Source organism: Erpetoichthys calabaricus, chromosome 7 (assembly GCF_900747795.2).
Source record: "Erpetoichthys calabaricus chromosome 7, fErpCal1.3, whole genome shotgun sequence".
In the NCBI taxonomy this organism is placed as follows: Eukaryota; Metazoa; Chordata; class Cladistia; order Polypteriformes; family Polypteridae; genus Erpetoichthys; species Erpetoichthys calabaricus.
The window spans coordinates 18,372,988-18,391,365 of NC_041400.2; the positions used below are offsets into that span (position 1 = coordinate 18,372,988).

The following is an 18,378-nucleotide window of genomic DNA, read 5'->3' on the forward strand; positions in this document are numbered from 1 at the left end:
ATTCCAAGCCTGAATCATATTCCGGGTTAATGCCAGGTAGGCTAATACTCTTGTGTATCTAAAATCTGTTATGAAATAGAGATAAAGTGAACAACCCATAATCCCATACTACATTCAGAGACCATTTTTGAGTTCAGCACCAGCTCATCTGCATACCATACACATTTTTATAGAGGAAATAAGAAGGTGCCCAAGACACTAACTTTGCAGGTCTCGTACACTTACTGTACTTGAGCAAAGACTAATCAGAAGATAATGGAGTAGTAATCTTTTGGTCTACCAGTATCACAGATCAAAGCCTGGCAAAGTGTTTTTTAATAAATTTTGCACCAACTATTCACTCGCTCGCTTGGTGGGCTGTTTATCCATGATGTGGATTAGCAGATACAGAAAGTAATTTGATCAGCATATTATTGTCATGCTTTTTAACATACCAGACTTCCTTTATGCTCATTACTAGTTTAATTTTGATTTTTATTTTATCCATTATTGCTTAAAAATAGTTTAATTGGTCATCTAAATGATCCAGCTGTGAATTTGTGTGTGTGTGTGCGCGCGCGCGTGTATGTGAGTGTGTGAGTGGTCAATACAATGGACTTGTGCGCTCTACGTTGTTGTTTCCTGCCTTATGCTGCTAGCCCAAGTGACCCTGAAATGGATTAAGTGGGTTTGAGAAGGTTATGTTTTGTTAAGTCGTTTTTCCTTTGAAAAAAGCGTTACCAAAAAGAAGGTACACATTTCACTGACAGAACACAATCTCCTCATTCAGTTAATTACTTTTGCACTGAATCTTTAAAATTAATTTTTGAAAGAAATATCAGTAAAATATTAGAAGTAAGTTTAGGAAATGTAATTAATCCAACACCTAATGAGTTAAGTCTTTAATATGTGGTAGGAAAATTTTAACACTCAGAAAAGCCTCCACCAACAAATTATGCCAACAGTTTCCTAGCTAGGATTTCAGCCCAGTCTCGTCAAGCTGCGAAGCTTCAGTTTTGACCAGTATGTCACTGGGACCACACAATACATATATATCGTCAGTTTGGTTTCTACATAATACAGAGGTTTATATTCTTCCACTCTGTGAATTGTACAGATTCTGTCATATTAGATTTGTTGCAGCATTTACAGCATTTTCTACTGGACTGGTATGTACATAATAAACAGAATTATAACATTCTGCCGTATCAAATTATCAGTGTAATACCATTAACAGAGCAGATAAAAATAAAACTGAAAAGGAGCAATTTTGTAGTTTGAACTATTCACAACAAATTGTAGCAGCAAATCTCAGAGGGAGTTATAGAAATCAAATGGCTGTAAGGTAAAAATAGTGGCATGGAAAGTGCCCCTCTGTCTGCAGGGGTTAATAGCTTAAAAACGCATTCGGATTTCAGCAGAACATAATCATCTCAAGACCTCTTCATATACTGTAATTTAGAGTCAAAGGTACTGGGGCCCAACCCAAGCAGCATTGGGCAAATGACCAGAAACAGCCACGGGGAGGGAGCAAAGTCAACTACAGTTAATGAGATTTTAAAGTGTGAATGATGCAGACATCTGTATCATTTTTATTGCAGGTGTCTGTGCAATAAACAGTCTTCTGTATGTAGTTGGAGGGGATGATGGATCTTGTAACCTGTCTTCTGTGGAACATTATAATCCAGTGACTGATAAGTGGACCCTATTGCCTTCATGCATGAGCACAGGAAGGAGTTATGCAGGTAAGCTGGGAAATATGTACAGTCCTACGGCAAGTGTTCTCATACGTGATTTAAATGTATAATAAGCAAAGTAATACAAAAATTGTGGTTTAAAAAAAATATAGTACTATAATTACAAATATATCCATATTTGATCTTGGTAGGATGTAGGGATGATGGCTGTATATATATAAATTCATGTGGATACTGGACAATATCATTTACAGTATATTTCACATACTTGCAGATGAACTAAAAGCACTGCTGTATAAAAATCCAAAACTCCGTTACATAAAGTTTTGTTTTGTTAGACCCAGAATGCAGTCTTTGCTTCCACCATACTGCAGGATTAATGGGAATGTTCTGCCCAACTACTCAGTTAGCCTCAAAGTCAACCCATGCCAGGTCTGGATGTGCAAAACAATCTCTCCATCAATCCATGTTCAGACATGAAGGCATTGGGAAGGCTGGATTCAAATGCAGTTCTCAAGAACAGTGAGGCCGAACCGAAACTAAGTGTAGTTGACCTGCAAGTTTGATTCCATTCATTTTTTTTAAATAAATGATTTCATTAAATAACTCGAGAAATGAAACTTACTGTGGCTTTTTTTTTTCTTTGTACTAATGTACTTGCATAAAAAATAAACCACAGTGCCACCTAGTGTGCTTAGTTGGATGAAATTGCAGGTCTTTAAAATTGTATTCTACGGAGTGAGTTAAGAAAATGAATGAATGTGTTACTAGTACAGTGGAACTTGTATCATGAAAAATTATATTTTTGCTTGAAATGTCTGTATCTTCTCTTTAATTCTCTTGACAAAGCCATGTTAACCTGCTTAAATCTAGTGTTCCAACTATTTAAAAAGTCAAAATTAGTGTAAGCCAGTCTAATTTGGGGTGTAAGAAATCTGAAGATTTGCTTGATGAGGTAGAAGTACAAAATAAACCAGGATAATTGTCACATATTTCAAATATTAACATGTGTGCTTCAATTTAAATGTTTAAAGTCCAAATATTCTTGATTCTCATACAAATTTGTCATAGAGGTCCGTGGAGGGTTAGATCCCCAGCAAAGAATCAAACATAACCTCCTATTTGTAATCACAGACCTTGGAATTATTTAAAATGATACCCCACATAATTCTGTTTGAAATCTGTCATTTTCGACATTTTTTGAATGAAATATTTAAAATATTTGGGATCAATAATCTCCAGATTTACATAAAATGATACTCCACGTGTCTATGTTACTACTCCTCATTTTTTGAAGTTTTGTTAAGGAGTTGACTGCTCGTATCCCATTAGGAGATGAACACACCTATTGGTTTACTTTTAATCATCAGGGTGTAATTTCCTGCACAAAATATAGTCCAACAATTTGGGGTCTAGAGGACCAAAAATAGTGGGGGACCTCAAAAAGTTCCAAGAACTTGCATAACTAGACATCAGGACAAGTTGATTGGTATATCGTGTGTGAGTTGGGAGGTGCCGGACAAAAACCTGAAGTGATTTCAAAGCATTCTTAAGCAATTCTTATGAGCACAGTGAATAAAACCAACTTTATTTTAGATCTGTTTTTCATATTACTAGATAGTTCAGTGCAGAACAGACCACGAATTACAAATCATTAATCAGCACAGAAATTCATATGCATACAAAAAGTAACAGGTTGCAGATTTTGAGCTCTTTTCTAAACCAAAGTCTTAGTGGCAGCAATGAAAAATCCAGCATTAGGATGAAATCCTGACTCAAGGCTTTCATGGCTTCTAAAGGCGCATCTACAAAATACTGACTTGAAGGAAGGGACCACTTGAGCCATCAGGTATTTTATGTTTTATATTTGTAATTAATTTAGACACTCCATAACAGAGATCAGTTTTCACTTGGACATTAAAAATTCCTTTTCTTTTTGTCATTGTTTAAGAAGCCAAATTAAAGCCACTGTGATGCAGTGTTTTATGCCAATAAAATGTGGAAACTTCCAAGAGGTGAATCCTTTTTATTGGCACTGAACATTTCAGGTTCAAGATAATCTACTTTAATAAAAGGATGTGTATCTGTGTGTCCGTCCGGTTCCTATGTCTCTGTTATATGTCATTTGGTATGGGATTTGCAAAAGCATTGGTAATCTTTGTGATGTGCCATTTGTTGGAATGACAATTGAAATGTGTTTTATTACTACAAAGGCTTGTGATGCGCCATCTGTTGGTATGACAAATGGCATGCATGTTATTACTACAGATATTTGTGATACACCGACTGTTAGAATGATAATTGAAATGGATTTTATTACTACAAATGTTTGTGATGTGCCATATATTAAAATGACAAATGCAATGCATTTATTACTACAGTCATTACAAAATACATGTAAAATTCTGTTACAACAAATATCTTTACAACGAAATTTTCATTACAACGAAATATTTTTATGGTCCCAACAGCTTCCCCATATGACACGAGTCTACAGAAATCTCGTTACTACGAAGTTCATTCAGTAGATACTTTCATTACAACGAAGTGCACAAAAGACCTTGAAATGCTTGAATGAATCATCCACAGAGCACTTAGTTCTGTGGCCGCAGCTCAGTTATGCACAATGATCCCCAAACAGAAACATTCTAATTTTTTTTTCTTTCTTTGAACTTTCCTCGTAGGCCCTACTCTTTTTTTGTTTTTTTTTTTGCCCTTTTTTGTTTCCTGCGGTTTTCAGTGATACCTTTTACTTATTGCTCGTCAACATTTGAAAAACATCCATTGGAATTTAACTCATTGTCACCCTCCTGTAGAAACGGCAGACACGAAAAAACGATAACCGTTCATATTAGAAAAAAAAAACTTTACATTTTTGCAGTTTTCGATTGCGGCAAAAGAAAAAAGACGTTGCCAGTGAATTCGGAATTTCACCATCACTATCAACGCTGTCAACTCTCTTGAAAGACAGAGCAAAAAAAGTAGAAAAATCTCGAGTTGCAAATGTATGTGAACTGCTGCATTTGAAAACGTCGAAAAAGCCGTTTTTATGTGGTTCAGTGATTCTCGTTCAAGAAACATTCCTATTAATGCGGCACTCGATCAAGAAAATGTGAGGTTTGTAAACTCTCTTGGGACCTCCCCCAACTGGACAGCAAGCCGAAGAGCGTCCCGAAGTGCGATCTCCGCGTCTGTACGGGGCAATAGCAGATATGCTGCGTCTCTCCGCCAAAGAATGCTTGGGTCACAGATTTGCACAGAAACACAGAAGATTGTAGAGACAGGAACTTTATTCAAACACTGCAAACAAACATGTCTCTTTTTCAAAAGTTTAAATGTGCTCCTTGACAAGACGGTGATGACAAATCCGTCTCACAATTAAAAGAATGCAAACATATCTTACTCTTCAAAAGAGTGTGTGTCGGGAGCAGGGAAGGACAGAGAGAGATAGAGAGAGAGAAAGGCAAACAAACAATCAGCAACTGACGGGTGCTTTTGGACTTTTAAGTCTGCGAAGTACCGCGCGGATCACGCGATAGATCAGCCGCAAGTAAGCCCAGCAGCAAGGGAGCAATGTGAAGGTAGTCTTTCAGCGTCTCTTTTTTTAACCTGTAGGGGTGCAATCAGCCCCCCAGGTCACAACAGAAAAGATCTCGAGGGGTGATGCAAGGTTAGGAGCACGTAAATTGTAAATGCAGATACTGTAACAGGATTACTTGATCACTGACCTGGCCACGACTCTGTTTGACTGCTGTGTCTGTGTATAGCAGAGTGGCAGATCACGCTACAATAAATAGCTGTGCCGTTCCTGTTTCAAGCTGAATAAAGCTGGTTTTGCTAAAGTACTGAGACTAAGCCTCGTGTTTTGGGGTGCAAGACAGGGACTTATAGCGCGACCACGATCTTTTATGATTTGCTTCTGTGGCGCTTCATTGCAGCGCTGTGATCCTCCTATTGCCCAGCCCCAGTAACGGACAAACAATCTTACACAGACGCTGCAATCTCGCTTCAGGATGCACTTCAGCGTGTCGTTCCCATTGGGTGTGGAGTGGGGGGGTCTCAAAAGAGTTCAGAAACCTCAAGATATGACGAAGAAATAATGATTCGGCTCCTGATTGATAACTGTGCAGCCCACAACATGCTTCCACATTAAGATAATGTTCGCGTTGAATCCCTCCCACCCAATAATAATAATAATAATACATTTTATTTATATAGCGCCTTTCCCATGCTCAAGGCACTTACAGAATAAAGAACGGCAGAATATACAGTATATATACAGTGCTTCAGCCATTGGTTTTGGGCATCATTCGCACCCTGAAAGTGTATTATGGCAAGGAAATGCTGAGAAAAATTCTCATCAGCATAACTTGTAGGCAGGAGGAGATTAAAATTAACGCGAAAGAAGCTTTTGAAATGATTGCAAATGCCTGGATACAAATTAAAGAAAGCACTATAGTAACAAATACAGAATCTCGTTACAACTAAATATTTTTTTAGGTCCCTGGGAGTTCGTTGTAACGGAATTTTACCAGTATGTTCCAATAGGTGGTGCACTGCAAGAACCCTGTGGCCTGCATTGATTACTTAGATTTCAATCCATCTTAGGTGGGTAGCTCACCTACCTTAATAAAAAAACAAATGTCTGTGTGTAAGTCTGTGTAACTGTGCGTCTGTACGGTTGCTTATGGTCTCTGTTATATGCCATTTGTTATAGGATCTGTAAAAGCAGTGCTAATGTTTGTGATGCACCATCAGTTGAAATGAAAAATGCAATGATGTATTAACTACATGCATTCCAAAATACGTTCCATGCATATGTTAATGCTGAATGTGCTGTGATCTAAATTGATTAGTTAGATTTCAACTCATGTTAGACAGGTCACACAGCTAGTACAAATTCAAGTTACACTGCCTTAATTTGTTCTTCTGATTATGATGTCTATAAACAAAAGGTCAAACATTTGCCTTTGTTTCTTCTCAGGTGTTACTGTAATCGACAAGCCATTATGACTAGGCATTGATTTACTGCTATTGTGAATCTGAAGCTATCTGGCGGCTGCATCTTCAGTGAGCTGCATTGTTCTCCAGCAGCGCAGAAGAAGACGACACTGTCTTAAAACGTCAGATGAGGAGCTATGATGCTGCAAGATATTGCACTTAAAAGGAGCACTATTTGGGATCAAATTTAGCACAGACATTTACTTTGCTTGAAGAGAATCCTGTTTAGTTTGAAAGGAAATTGAGGTATAAGGAATTAAAAGAAAAACACTAAAAGACGAAACAAGGCATTGTGACGAGCCGGCGCAGATTTAATTTATGAAAGAGGATCACTTACAGAAAATTTTAAGGGTTGAGATATTAAACCATCAAGGGACATAACCATGTTAATAAACATTCGGTGGACTGCTTTGTGTCAGTATTTATAGTCAAACGAAGCCAGTTTGTGTGGTTTCATGGATAACGTTTTGCCATTGCAAGTTGCTCTGTCCAAATTCTGGACTTTTTTTGATTAAGAGTTGCTCGGTAATATTAATAATGTCATCTGTCTATCCTGTATAAATAATGTATTTTTATTTGTAGTTATTTAAAGTTTGCCTATCCTTAAAGCCACTTGTACAGCAAAAATAACAGAAACAGCACACTCCAGATCGAACTAATGCCAAAACTGTCCAGAAAGGCAGTTCAGTGTTTGCATTTTTATACTTATTTATTTCAAACCGTTCAAGTCTTTTCCAGGTTTTGATGCACTCCTTTCTTTTAGGTAATGAGAATGATAATGGCATGAATTATGCTGCAGATTTAACTTGGTTGTCGGGATTTGATACAAATCTGCATGTCTTATAACGGCCAATTCATTTTAGCTGCTGATTTTAAACTACTGTAATATGAGTGAAAAATGAATGTGATGTAGAAAAAAAAAATTAAAAACAAAAAAAGGTGCAGATTTGAATCTTTTCTGAAAAATGACCAAAGTTTTCTTTAATCTCCACTACCAATTTCCATTCAAGACTTCTTTTTCTGATTTCTTCCATTATTATTATTGTTATTATTATTATTATTGCAAAAGTGTCAAGAATGTTGTGAAATGCTCTATAAACCAATGTTTTTTTTAAAAAATAAATATGCTTCTTGTACTTCACATCAGGTGTACACTTTTATTTTATTTACATTTTTTTATACAAAAACCCCTGATTTAAGACGACACATACATGACGCGGAGTGAGGCAGTGTATTACTGTGCAATATTTCTCCAAAAAATACAGCGCTGACCCCAAAGAAAGACGGAAAAGGCCGAAGACCCTTTTTTGTTAATATAATTTTTTTTTAATTCTGTATGTGATTGATTGAATTTGAATGATTAAAAGGCAAAAATGTGAAAGGGATTGTACAGTACAGTAAAATAACCAAGTTAGTGTCAGAAAGTAAATCTCACCAATGAGAAAAATCTACATGCTTACAGCTTCTCCATATATTCAGCACTTGGCTTTTTATGAAGATGTGTTTGAATTTCTTTTATTTTTCTATAAGGATGAGACATTTAAACCATGATTGATCCCACTGGTCACTCCTCATCTTCTAGTCTGGTGTAAAAGCTTCAGCCACACCAAGCAAATCTTTTCATCTTCTCGAGTTATTCATGAATTTTCATTAATTAGTTTTTTCATCTTCTTAATTTATTGGTGCATTTTACTGTATATCTTTTGAATTTTACATTTTCATTTATTTGCTTAGCAGATGCTTTTCTTCAAAGTGACTTGCAAAAGATGTCACCTTAATCAGGTAGACATCAGTTAGGAGGACTGTTTGGGACCAAGTGTTACAGGACAAGGTTACAAAACTGATCATCACAAGTGAAGAGCTCACCACAAAATACAAGCGAGTCACAATCTCTACCTGCTATCAGACAGACAGAAATTCACCGAACAGGAGAGTCTTCAAATGCTTCTTAAACATACTGACCGTGTCACAAGAAGGTAGTAGTGCTGATCGGCGAAATTCACCAAAGTGTTATTCATAGGGAATATGCTGTATTCACCGGTGATCTTGTTCACCAAATATTTTCCTTTAGATTGACCTTACAAATTTTAGCAGAGACCCCGTGTAGGCTACGTCATTCGTGAGAACTTAAGACTCAAAACCAAATGGTTTCCCAGACCAGAATTGTGATTCAGTGGATGCTTCACAGGCCATTTTGGACCTTTTTTAGATGGAATCCTATGGGACTTTTGAATCGGCTTATTATTATGGATGAAACTTGGATCCAGTCTCTGTTTTTTTTTTTTTTTTTTAAGCAGATATTCTTCAATCCTCCAAAATCATGGATTGAATGTCATCCACGTTGTCACTTCATTTGGTCTCCCAGAACATTCTTTGTCTTCTGGGCTGAAATGTCCTCTCCTAAATTTAGAAACCCAGTTTTTGACTGTGGAGTAAGTAAGGGTGCATATCGCCTAATGGACCTGAAATGTCATCATAAATTTGCTTGGCTGAGTTCCCTTTTAAGAGCAAATATTTCAAAGTTAGGTAATTCAGTAAAATTAGTCAAATAGGGAACTCCCATGACTCCTCAGCACTCCCTCATATTACTAGTCAGGGCGGGATATTTCCTATTGCATGTCTACTAATTTATGAGAAATAGTTATTTGAATTTCATATGAATATATGTGTTTATTATGTAGGTGTGCTGCTACAGCAGATACAGGAGATCGTTCCTCCCCCAAACTATGCGACTCTTCAATTCCACCCGGGGTTGGGGTAAACGTTAACATTTAACATAATACAAAGTTATTGTCTGTTTTTCACCTGCATTATTATCATTCTTTAATTTAATATTATTTATTGTATCTGCGACTCTTCAATTCCACCCTAGGGGGTAAACGTTAACATTTAACATTATACAAAGTTATTGTCTGTTTTTCACCTGCATTATTATCATTCTTTAATTTAATATTATTTATTGTATCAGTATGCTGCTGCTGGAGAATGTGAATTTCCCATTGGGATTAATAAAGTATCTATCTATCTATCTATCTATCTATCTATCTATCTATCTATCTATCTATCTATCTATCTATCTATCTATCTATCTATCTATCTATCATATAGTGCCTTTCCTATCTATCTATCTATCTATCTATCTATCATATAGTGCCTTTCCTATCTATCTATCTATCTATCTATCTATCTATCTATCTATCTATCTATCTATCTATCTATCTATCATATAGTGCCTTTCCTATCTATCTATCTATCTATCTATCTATCTATCTATCTATCTATCTATCTATCTATCTATCTATCTATCTATCTATCTACAGCACCCCGTGTTAATATTGTTATTAAACTGTTTGGTACATTCCTAACTCCACCCCCATTTAATTAATACATTTGGTATGTCCCTAGCTCCCTTTTTGCTATTGGCGCTGCTTTTGTTTTTACTTTAGTTCCCACCATATTGTATTTAGGTTAAGGAAATTATCGTCCTTTTACCTTCAAGTTATCAATGGTTTTACGTCCTAATACATGAATTACTTCTGGCAAGAAATCTACATTAAAGTATACGGATTCTCAGCCTTCTTGGTGAGTAAACTATCTGTCCACGTTCAATACAACCAGTGGGGCGACGCACACTCCGTACAGACTGGGTCTTGGGAGAGAAGTCTCGCTAATATGGCGTTCGGGGACAGAATAGTAGGTGTACTTAAAGCAATGCAACATTAAAATGTCCCTCTGTCAAACACAACTGTCCAGTCTGCAGTAACCCACAGCTGGTATTCCAAGGCCCTGTTTTATCCTTTAATGAATGGCTTTCTTCCTGCCACTCGCCCTGTCAAACCTGCAGCACAAAGTCTCCTCTTCACAGTACAAACTGACACTTGCTTTTGTCGACCTGCACTGTCAAGCTGCTGTGCTGTCAGGCGTCTGTGATCACTCAAGCTGGGGACCCTTAGAAATGTGTCTGCTGATTGGCTGGTGACTTTGGCTCTGCCAGATCTCTTCCTATCAGAGTTTCTTCCAGTTTCCAATTGCCTTTGGATTGCGCAGGACACCATTGGACTCACTGACACTCTTATTTTTCTTGCAGTTTTTCTAAAAATGAATGGCCTACACTTCTAAGGGTAATAACGCTCTGTCCCATTTCTTGTGTCAATTGCCATTTTCTTGTCATTATCACTGGGATATTGTTCAAGTAGTACTTAAGATGGTGTAGTAACTCAGTCTGTTCCAACTCTGCTTTAAGAAAGACAGAGGGGTTTTTTAAGTAATCAACAGAAGATGGGACACCTATGCAAATTGTTTGCTTCACCTTGCAAGCCTTCCTGCAGAACATCTGGAGGTTGTAATCTATTAGTTGTTCCCTGAAGAAGGCCCATTTGTAATATGCTGATAACTGATTTTTTTTCAGATTTTGCTAACCTAAACTTTAAATTTTAAACCTCTGGCGATTTACTGTTTACCTTTTCACCATTTTAGGTCATTCATTGCATTTCAACTGATTCAATCTAAAGAAAAGCTGGAAAAAGTGAGGTGTTCTAAAATTTCTGACCAGCAGTGTATGCTGGGGAGAAGTTGCAGGAGTGTAACAGTGCATCTATCCCAGCTGAAGAACTTGGGGTGGATCTACTCAACACTGTCGGTCAGAAGCTTATCCCACATAAAAACATTTCTTTCCCAATTCAATCTGCAATGAGCTTACCGGGCACTGATGTACATGTACAGAAGATCGTCTCCATAATGAACAATACTTGGACAGATGAGTGGAATCACACAGAGAAACTAACACTGAAGGCTTCACTCGCCGCAAGACAGAACCTGGACTACACGTGTTCACACGTCTATAAGGAGCTCCTGCAAAACAAAAAGCTCTTGAGGAGCATCCATTCTTCAGGTAAATATTTTAACACACCAAGTCAGTGAGTTAAGCTAACAAATGAACCTGCTGTTTTGAAAAGGATGTAATTCAATGCATGTGATTGCACATGACCATTCAATAGAGACCCTTAAAAATAAAAAATAAAATTGCACAGTTTGTCCATTAATGAAATGTGTTAAATGCACTGAAATGTTTAAAGGAATATCACAAATATTTATGAAATATAAAGTTAAATTCAAAAAATGTGCAGTGATTTGATGTTGAAGCATGCATGTTTATTTGTGCAAATGTTTTTCCCCTGCCCCGATCCTTTCTGTGATGACGATTAGTTTTGATCAGATAAACTTTGTTAATCCCATGGGGAAACTCAGATGTATACAGACTCACAGGACAGATAATATAGTTAATCAATAAATAAATAAAAAAATATAAATGTATATTGTGCAGATATTTCAAAATGAACGTAATAAGTACATCGGGAGGAAGCATTGAATTGCTTGATAGCAGCAGGCAGACAAGACCCCTAGAGGTCTTCTTAGCACACCGTGGTGGAATCAGCCTGTGGCTACAAGTACCCCAAGAAAGCGCCTCCTGGAGCATATGTAAAAAATTGTGTGCATATTAGCTTCTTCCATCGTGTTATGACCGGAATGAAGACATATCTGGCCATCATCACTACCTAATAACATTAGGAAAGACTTAGTAACTCCAAAAAAAACAAAAAAAACTTAATTTTCCATTGCACGCGAGAGCTCTTTTGTCTTGCTGATGTTGAACTGCAGGCATTAAACAAATGAGGATGGGCATTGTGCAGGGGCATACGTACATACGTCCTGGTGTGGGACTTTGACAATCTGGTCACCCTATACAGTGCGGCAGAGGAGCGATCTGCCAGCAATGTCTGCCACATTTTGCTTCGCTTGCTTTTGACATTAACTGCAGCATTGTATTTGGTACGCGTTATTTTAAGCAAAATCTGCAAAAACGGTAGAATGACAAGGGTGTCAATGAAAATACACTACTACTGACTCTGCATGTCTGGATCTGTCCTCTCATGTTGTTTATACTCGGCTTCGGTATCATCAGAAGTGGGAAACTACACATGTATAGGATCCGCACAACCGTTTCAACAATCAGTTATTTTTAATCGAAGCAAAAACACGCAACTCTCCGCGACAGCCCAAAACGCTCCTCTACAAATCGCCCAACAAACTAGAACCATACAGCAGCCGGGAACAGCCGTGCCGTCTCCATTCGCTGATTGGCTACCACTCCAGAGTCTCACCGTCTCACTATCATCACTCCATCCTGGTTACCAATAAGAGAACGGGCGCTTTGTCGTGACGTCAACCAGTCCATCCGGCGGCAGCCAATCACTTTGGCGAGAACTCTAAACATTTTTGGCAAACAGCACCACTCTCAGGTAGAAGCGGTCGTGCTGTCAAGGTGAGTGCCGCACTTGTTTCTTCTGGCAAGCGGTGCGCGTGGTCCGTTTACGTGTTTAAACTTAATGATTTTAAGGTGACAGCTATTGTAACGAGCAGGGAAGCTAAGACTCGTCTTCGCTGTGTTAAAGGTAGTGAAATGTTACACTCGCAGAAGCAGGTAAGATGATACACGGTGTTTAATTAAACCGAATAACGGGGAAGACGCTTCTAACAGATACATCACTTTTAAGTCTGCTGAACTGGATTTTCTGTCAATGCAAGGGATACAGTTTCTTAGCTTTTTTTTATTATACTAGCAACGTGATGACTTGTTTGCAATGTATATTTCAGAAGAGTGGCGAATAATGACAAGTAGGCTTTCTATTGAATTTTGCAAATGTGGACTTGCAGCATATCAAAGTTGAGAATAAAGAGCGAATCCCTTAAGTACTTTTTAGGAATTCTAAATTCATGAATTCATACTAAGTAACTGACACTCGGCTTTGTAAAAATTATATTATGTTTGGAAACATCTGAGAGGAGTGTTAGACATTTATTCTGTACGTGAACATGAATACTTACTGCTGAATACATCGCTACTTGAGAAACTGAAAACGTAAAAAAAAAAATAAACTTAACTGCTTATTGTAAAATGTTTTACTAATTAAAGGCAGTAAATTTTAGCATTCTTTAATTATTTCTGATAGTCACTATTTAGGTGAAATGCTGTAAACCTCCCTTTTACAAACTGTGGATACGGTACACATGTAAAATTTAGCTAAAGGATTCAGTTACACCAACAGTAGCAATTATTTCACATTCATATATTGGGTGAAGTTCAAAGTGCTTTACAGGATGTTAAAACATATTACAGCAAAAGAAAAACAGATTAGAAAAAAATAAAAATGAATAAAGAAAAAATAGTCGATAATAAATCAATATGCACATGCATAACATAGATAGAAGTAATAGGAAAATATGTAGATTTGTTTTTAAGTCTTAAACGTTAAGCCTGATGAAGTGGTGTATTCTCTCCCTCTCTCTTTCTTTCTTTATGCATGGTGTATTTAATTATATTATTTTAGATAAGTAACACTAAATCATATTTTTGAGAAGAACACATTTATTTAATTAGACCTAACACTTTTAATCAATTAATCTTTTATGTCAAATTTTAGGGAGCATTCCTTTTAACAAGTTTTTTCCTTTTCATGTTTTATTTTGCCATTGTAAAGAATAATTTAACATTCTCAAACCTGCTTGATCTACTGTAGTGTAGGATTGTGGGGCGCTGGTGCCCGTCCCAACAAATATCTTAAAATAACTGGAGGTCGTGTTGAAATTGTACAGGAAGTCATTCTGAAAAAGTTTAAAGATGCACTTCAGTTACAGAATGCACATTGCTATTTTAAGATATTGTGAAATGCATTTGAAAGTAACCAGAATATCATTTTTAGGTAACTTAAAACACTGTACATTTGACATATAATAAAAGTGCTTTTAGAAATTCTTCTGAATTGTTGTAGTTCTGCAGTAAACTCAAGATTGGAGCAAGCCTTAGATGGGCCACACTGGCATAATTTGTAGGTTTATTGGGGTCTTTATTGTCACAGATACAGAGTACAGTGAGTTAATTACTTGAAACCCGTTGCCACTTTGACGTTGTAATTAGCACTATTGATTTTTAACAAAATAACTGGAAGTCTATTCTATATTATCACTAATCAACTTAACACAACATGTTCAGTCAGGGGGGAAAAATGAAAGGCTTCACACCGAAGGCATGCTAGACAGGAATGAAACTTCTCTCCAAGCACTGAGAAGTGGTTACACTTTCAAGATGGCTACCATGTAATTCATTCTTTTGTCATTTAAAAGTAGTACGTTCATTTTTAGTTGTAGTCTTGTTTTCTTTAAAAAAAAAAAAATTCCTTTTCAGGGTAAATTATTTAATTTTGCACCAGGGTCATATGTCTATAAAGTTAAAATGATTGGTTTAATTGTATAGAAAGAATAATGTTATTAAACAGTAACATCCTTAAAAGGTAACTGTTTATTCCTGTTTTTTTTTTTTATAATTTTATTTATTAATTTTATTGTAATCATTCCGTACAAATAGATCAATTTATACAAAAAATAAGATTGAAGACAAATCAAACCCCATCCCTGAGAAGGAGAGCATGGCTAAAGGAGAATTGCTTAATACTTGCAATCGTACCTAAATTGTTGAGTTTAATAGGGAAAAAAATCTATATATATATTATATAATATAAAATAAATGGAGAAGGAAAAGAAATGTGGAAATAATTATTTCTTCTTATTCTAAAATATTATTGATTAGATCCTGCCAGGTTTTGAAAAAATTCTGTACAGATCTTCTAACTGAGAATTTGATTTTTTCCAATTTCAAATAATATAAAACATCAGTTTCCCACTGACTTATCAGAGGAGAGTTAGGATTCTTCCAATTTAACAAAACAAATCTGTGTGCCAAAAGTGTAGTGAATGCAATCACCATTTGCTTGTCCTTCTCCACTTCAAGTCCGTCTGGAAGAACACCGAACACAGCTGTTAATGGGTTAGGAGGGATTGTGACCCCAAGGCTGTCTGACAGGCACTTAAAAATTTTGGTCCAGAATGATGTTAATTTGGTGCAGGCCCAAGTGACCCAGTGAGGCAGGAGCTTGGTTGCAGCGTTCGCAGGTTGGAACTTGCCCTGGAAATATTTGGGACAGTTTTAAGCGAGACAGATATGCTCGATATATAATTTTGAGTTGAATAATTCTATGTTTTGCGCATATGGAGCTCGAGTGAATTCTCTGCAATGCTACCTTCCACTCCTTTTCTGATATATTGATTAAGAGATCTTTTTCCCATTGTCCTCTTGGATCTTTGAAAGGAAGGGACTCTAATAAAATTTTGTATATTGCGGAAATGGTGTCTAATTTCTCGAAATTGAGCAGTATTTTTTCCAGCATGGTGGAGGGTATGAGATGAGGAAAATCGGGAAGGTTCTGTTTAAAAAAGTTTCTAATTTGAAGATAGTGAAAGAAATGTGTAGCTGGGAGGTTAAATTTGGAACGTAATTGTTCAAAGGATGCAAAAATATTGTCTATATAAAGATCTCTGAGCAATTTAATCCCAAATCTTTTCCAGGTATTAAAAACTGGATATGTTTGCGAGGGTTGAAAGAGGTGGTTCTCCTGCAGAGGTGCCACAGATTAAAGATTTTCCATCTTAAAATGCTTTCTAAATTGGTTCCATATTCTGAGTGACTAAAGCACAATTGGGTTATTAGTATATTTGCAAAAACTTGCATTTATTGGAGCGCAGAGCAGGGAATATAAAGAAGTACTGCAGGATTTTACTTCTACTGCGGACCAAGCCTGTGTATGTTCATATATTTGTGTCCAGGTTTTTATGGCTTGTATGTATGTTGCCCAGTAATAAAACTGAAAATTAGGTAGAGCCATGCCACCTTCTGCCTGAGGTCTTTGTAGGGTCGCTCTTCGGATACGCAAGTGTTTTGAGTTCCAAATAAATGAGGTTATAGTTGAATCTAATTGCTTAAAAAATTATTTATTGATATATATTGGAATGTTTTGAAATAAAAAAAAAAGAAGTTTAGGAAGGATATTCATCTCAACAACGTTAATTCTTGCGGCTAGAGTGAGATGAAGGGTTGACCATCTATGCAAGACTTGCTTAATTTTTTCCATACAGACGGCAAAATTTTGTTGATAAAGAGCTTTATGTTTACTTGTGATATTTACCCCTAGGTATTTAAACTGATCAGCTATGGTAAAAGGTAGGGTGTCAAATCTAATATTATATGCTTGTGAGTTCACTGGAAAGAGTATACTTTTATTCAGATTAATTCTGAGACCAGATATCTTTTGAAATTCTGTAAGTGCTGTTAAAACTGCAGGCACAGTGTTTTCTGGGTCTGATATACTGTATATAAAACCATATCATCTGCATATAGAGAAATTTTCTGTTCCAGTCCTTCTCTGATAATCCCCTTTATCTGATAAGAATTTCGACAGTGGACCGCCAGTGGTTCAATAGCGATTGCATACAGCAGTGGTGACAAGGGGCATCCTTGTCTGCTGCCACATTCTAGCTTAAAGTAGTCTGAACAAATGTTGTTAATACAAACTGAAGCTTCTGGATTGGTATAGAGTAGTTTGATTCATGCACAAATATTTGGGCCAAACCTAAATTTCTCTAATGCAGTGAAAAGGTAGTTCCATTCAGTCATTATCAAATGCTTTTTCTGCATCCAATGATAATAATATCTCTGGGGTGTTTGACTTTGCTGGTGAATATATTACATTAAACCGGCGTCGAAGATTGGAAGATAAGTGTCGGCCTTTAATAAATCCAGTTTGATCCTGTGATATTACCGAAGGCAGCACTTTCTGCATCCTTCTAGCTATAATTTTTGAGAGTATCTTAACATCATTATTCAGGAGTGAAATTGGTCTGTATGATGCACATTGTAACAAATCCTTATTTTGTTTAGGAAAGACAGTGATTAATGCTTGACGAAAAGTTTGAGGTAGAATTTGATTGTCTCTAGCTTCTGTAAATGATGCCAATAAGAGGGGAGCTAGCTGAGTGGAGAATTTCTTATAAAATTCTACAGGGTAACCATCAGGACCTGCTGATTTCCCGCTTTGAAGTGACTTTATAGCATCTAGTAATTCTGATAGGGTCAGAGGTTTATCCAGTTCCACAGCACTTAAAGTATCTATTTGTGGTGTCTGTAATGTATCCAGAAATGCATTAGATTGTGTGTTGTCTTCTTTGAACTCCGTAGAATATAAGATTTTATAGTAATCTCTAAATGTGTGCATTATATTTTTATGGTCAATGATTTCATCTCCATTTGTGTTGGTGGTTACTGGGATTGCATTGCGAACTTCTTGCTTGTGGATTTGTTGAGCTAAAAGCTTATTAGCTTTCTCTCCGTGTTAATAGTAATGATGTCTTGACTTATAAATAAGTTGTTCAGTTTCTTTAGTTGTCAAGATGTTGCGTTCTGTATGCAGAGCCTGCCTTTCCCTATGAAGAGCCTCACTTGGACGTTTTCTTTTTGCTTAAATGGTGATGTCGCTCAAGGCTTCTGCAGTAGAAACCTGTCAAACCTTGAAAAGTGTCATCTATAGGAGAGCGGATTGTTCATTGGGTGGCACTGTGCTACACCTCCAGAGTAAAGGGTCGGAATCCCATGCATAGCCACGGTCTGTGTGCAGTTTGCATGTTCTCCACGTGGTAGTGTTAAGTTTATTCTAGGTCCTCCAGTTTTTCTTCTATATCCATTATTTTAACTGGCAGCTCCAACCTGAGCCAGTGCAGGTTTGTGTGTCCTGTGATTAACGAACTCCCCATCCAG

General features: G+C 36.8%; 1 protein-coding gene across 1 annotated transcript in view; it reads left to right on the forward strand.

The window, feature by feature from the left end:
- klhl2 (kelch-like family member 2) overlaps positions 1-7,818 on the forward strand; it is a 104,612-nt gene extending 96,794 nt beyond the window's left edge. The window contains exons 14-15 of the mRNA XM_028805002.2: positions 1,581-1,724; positions 6,661-7,818. Of these exons, the coding sequence (XP_028660835.1) occupies positions 1,581-1,724; positions 6,661-6,689 (173 nt within the window). The 3' untranslated portion in view covers positions 6,690-7,818. The remainder of the gene's footprint in view (positions 1-1,580; positions 1,725-6,660) is intronic.
- The last annotated feature ends 10,560 nt before the right edge of the window (positions 7,819-18,378 follow it).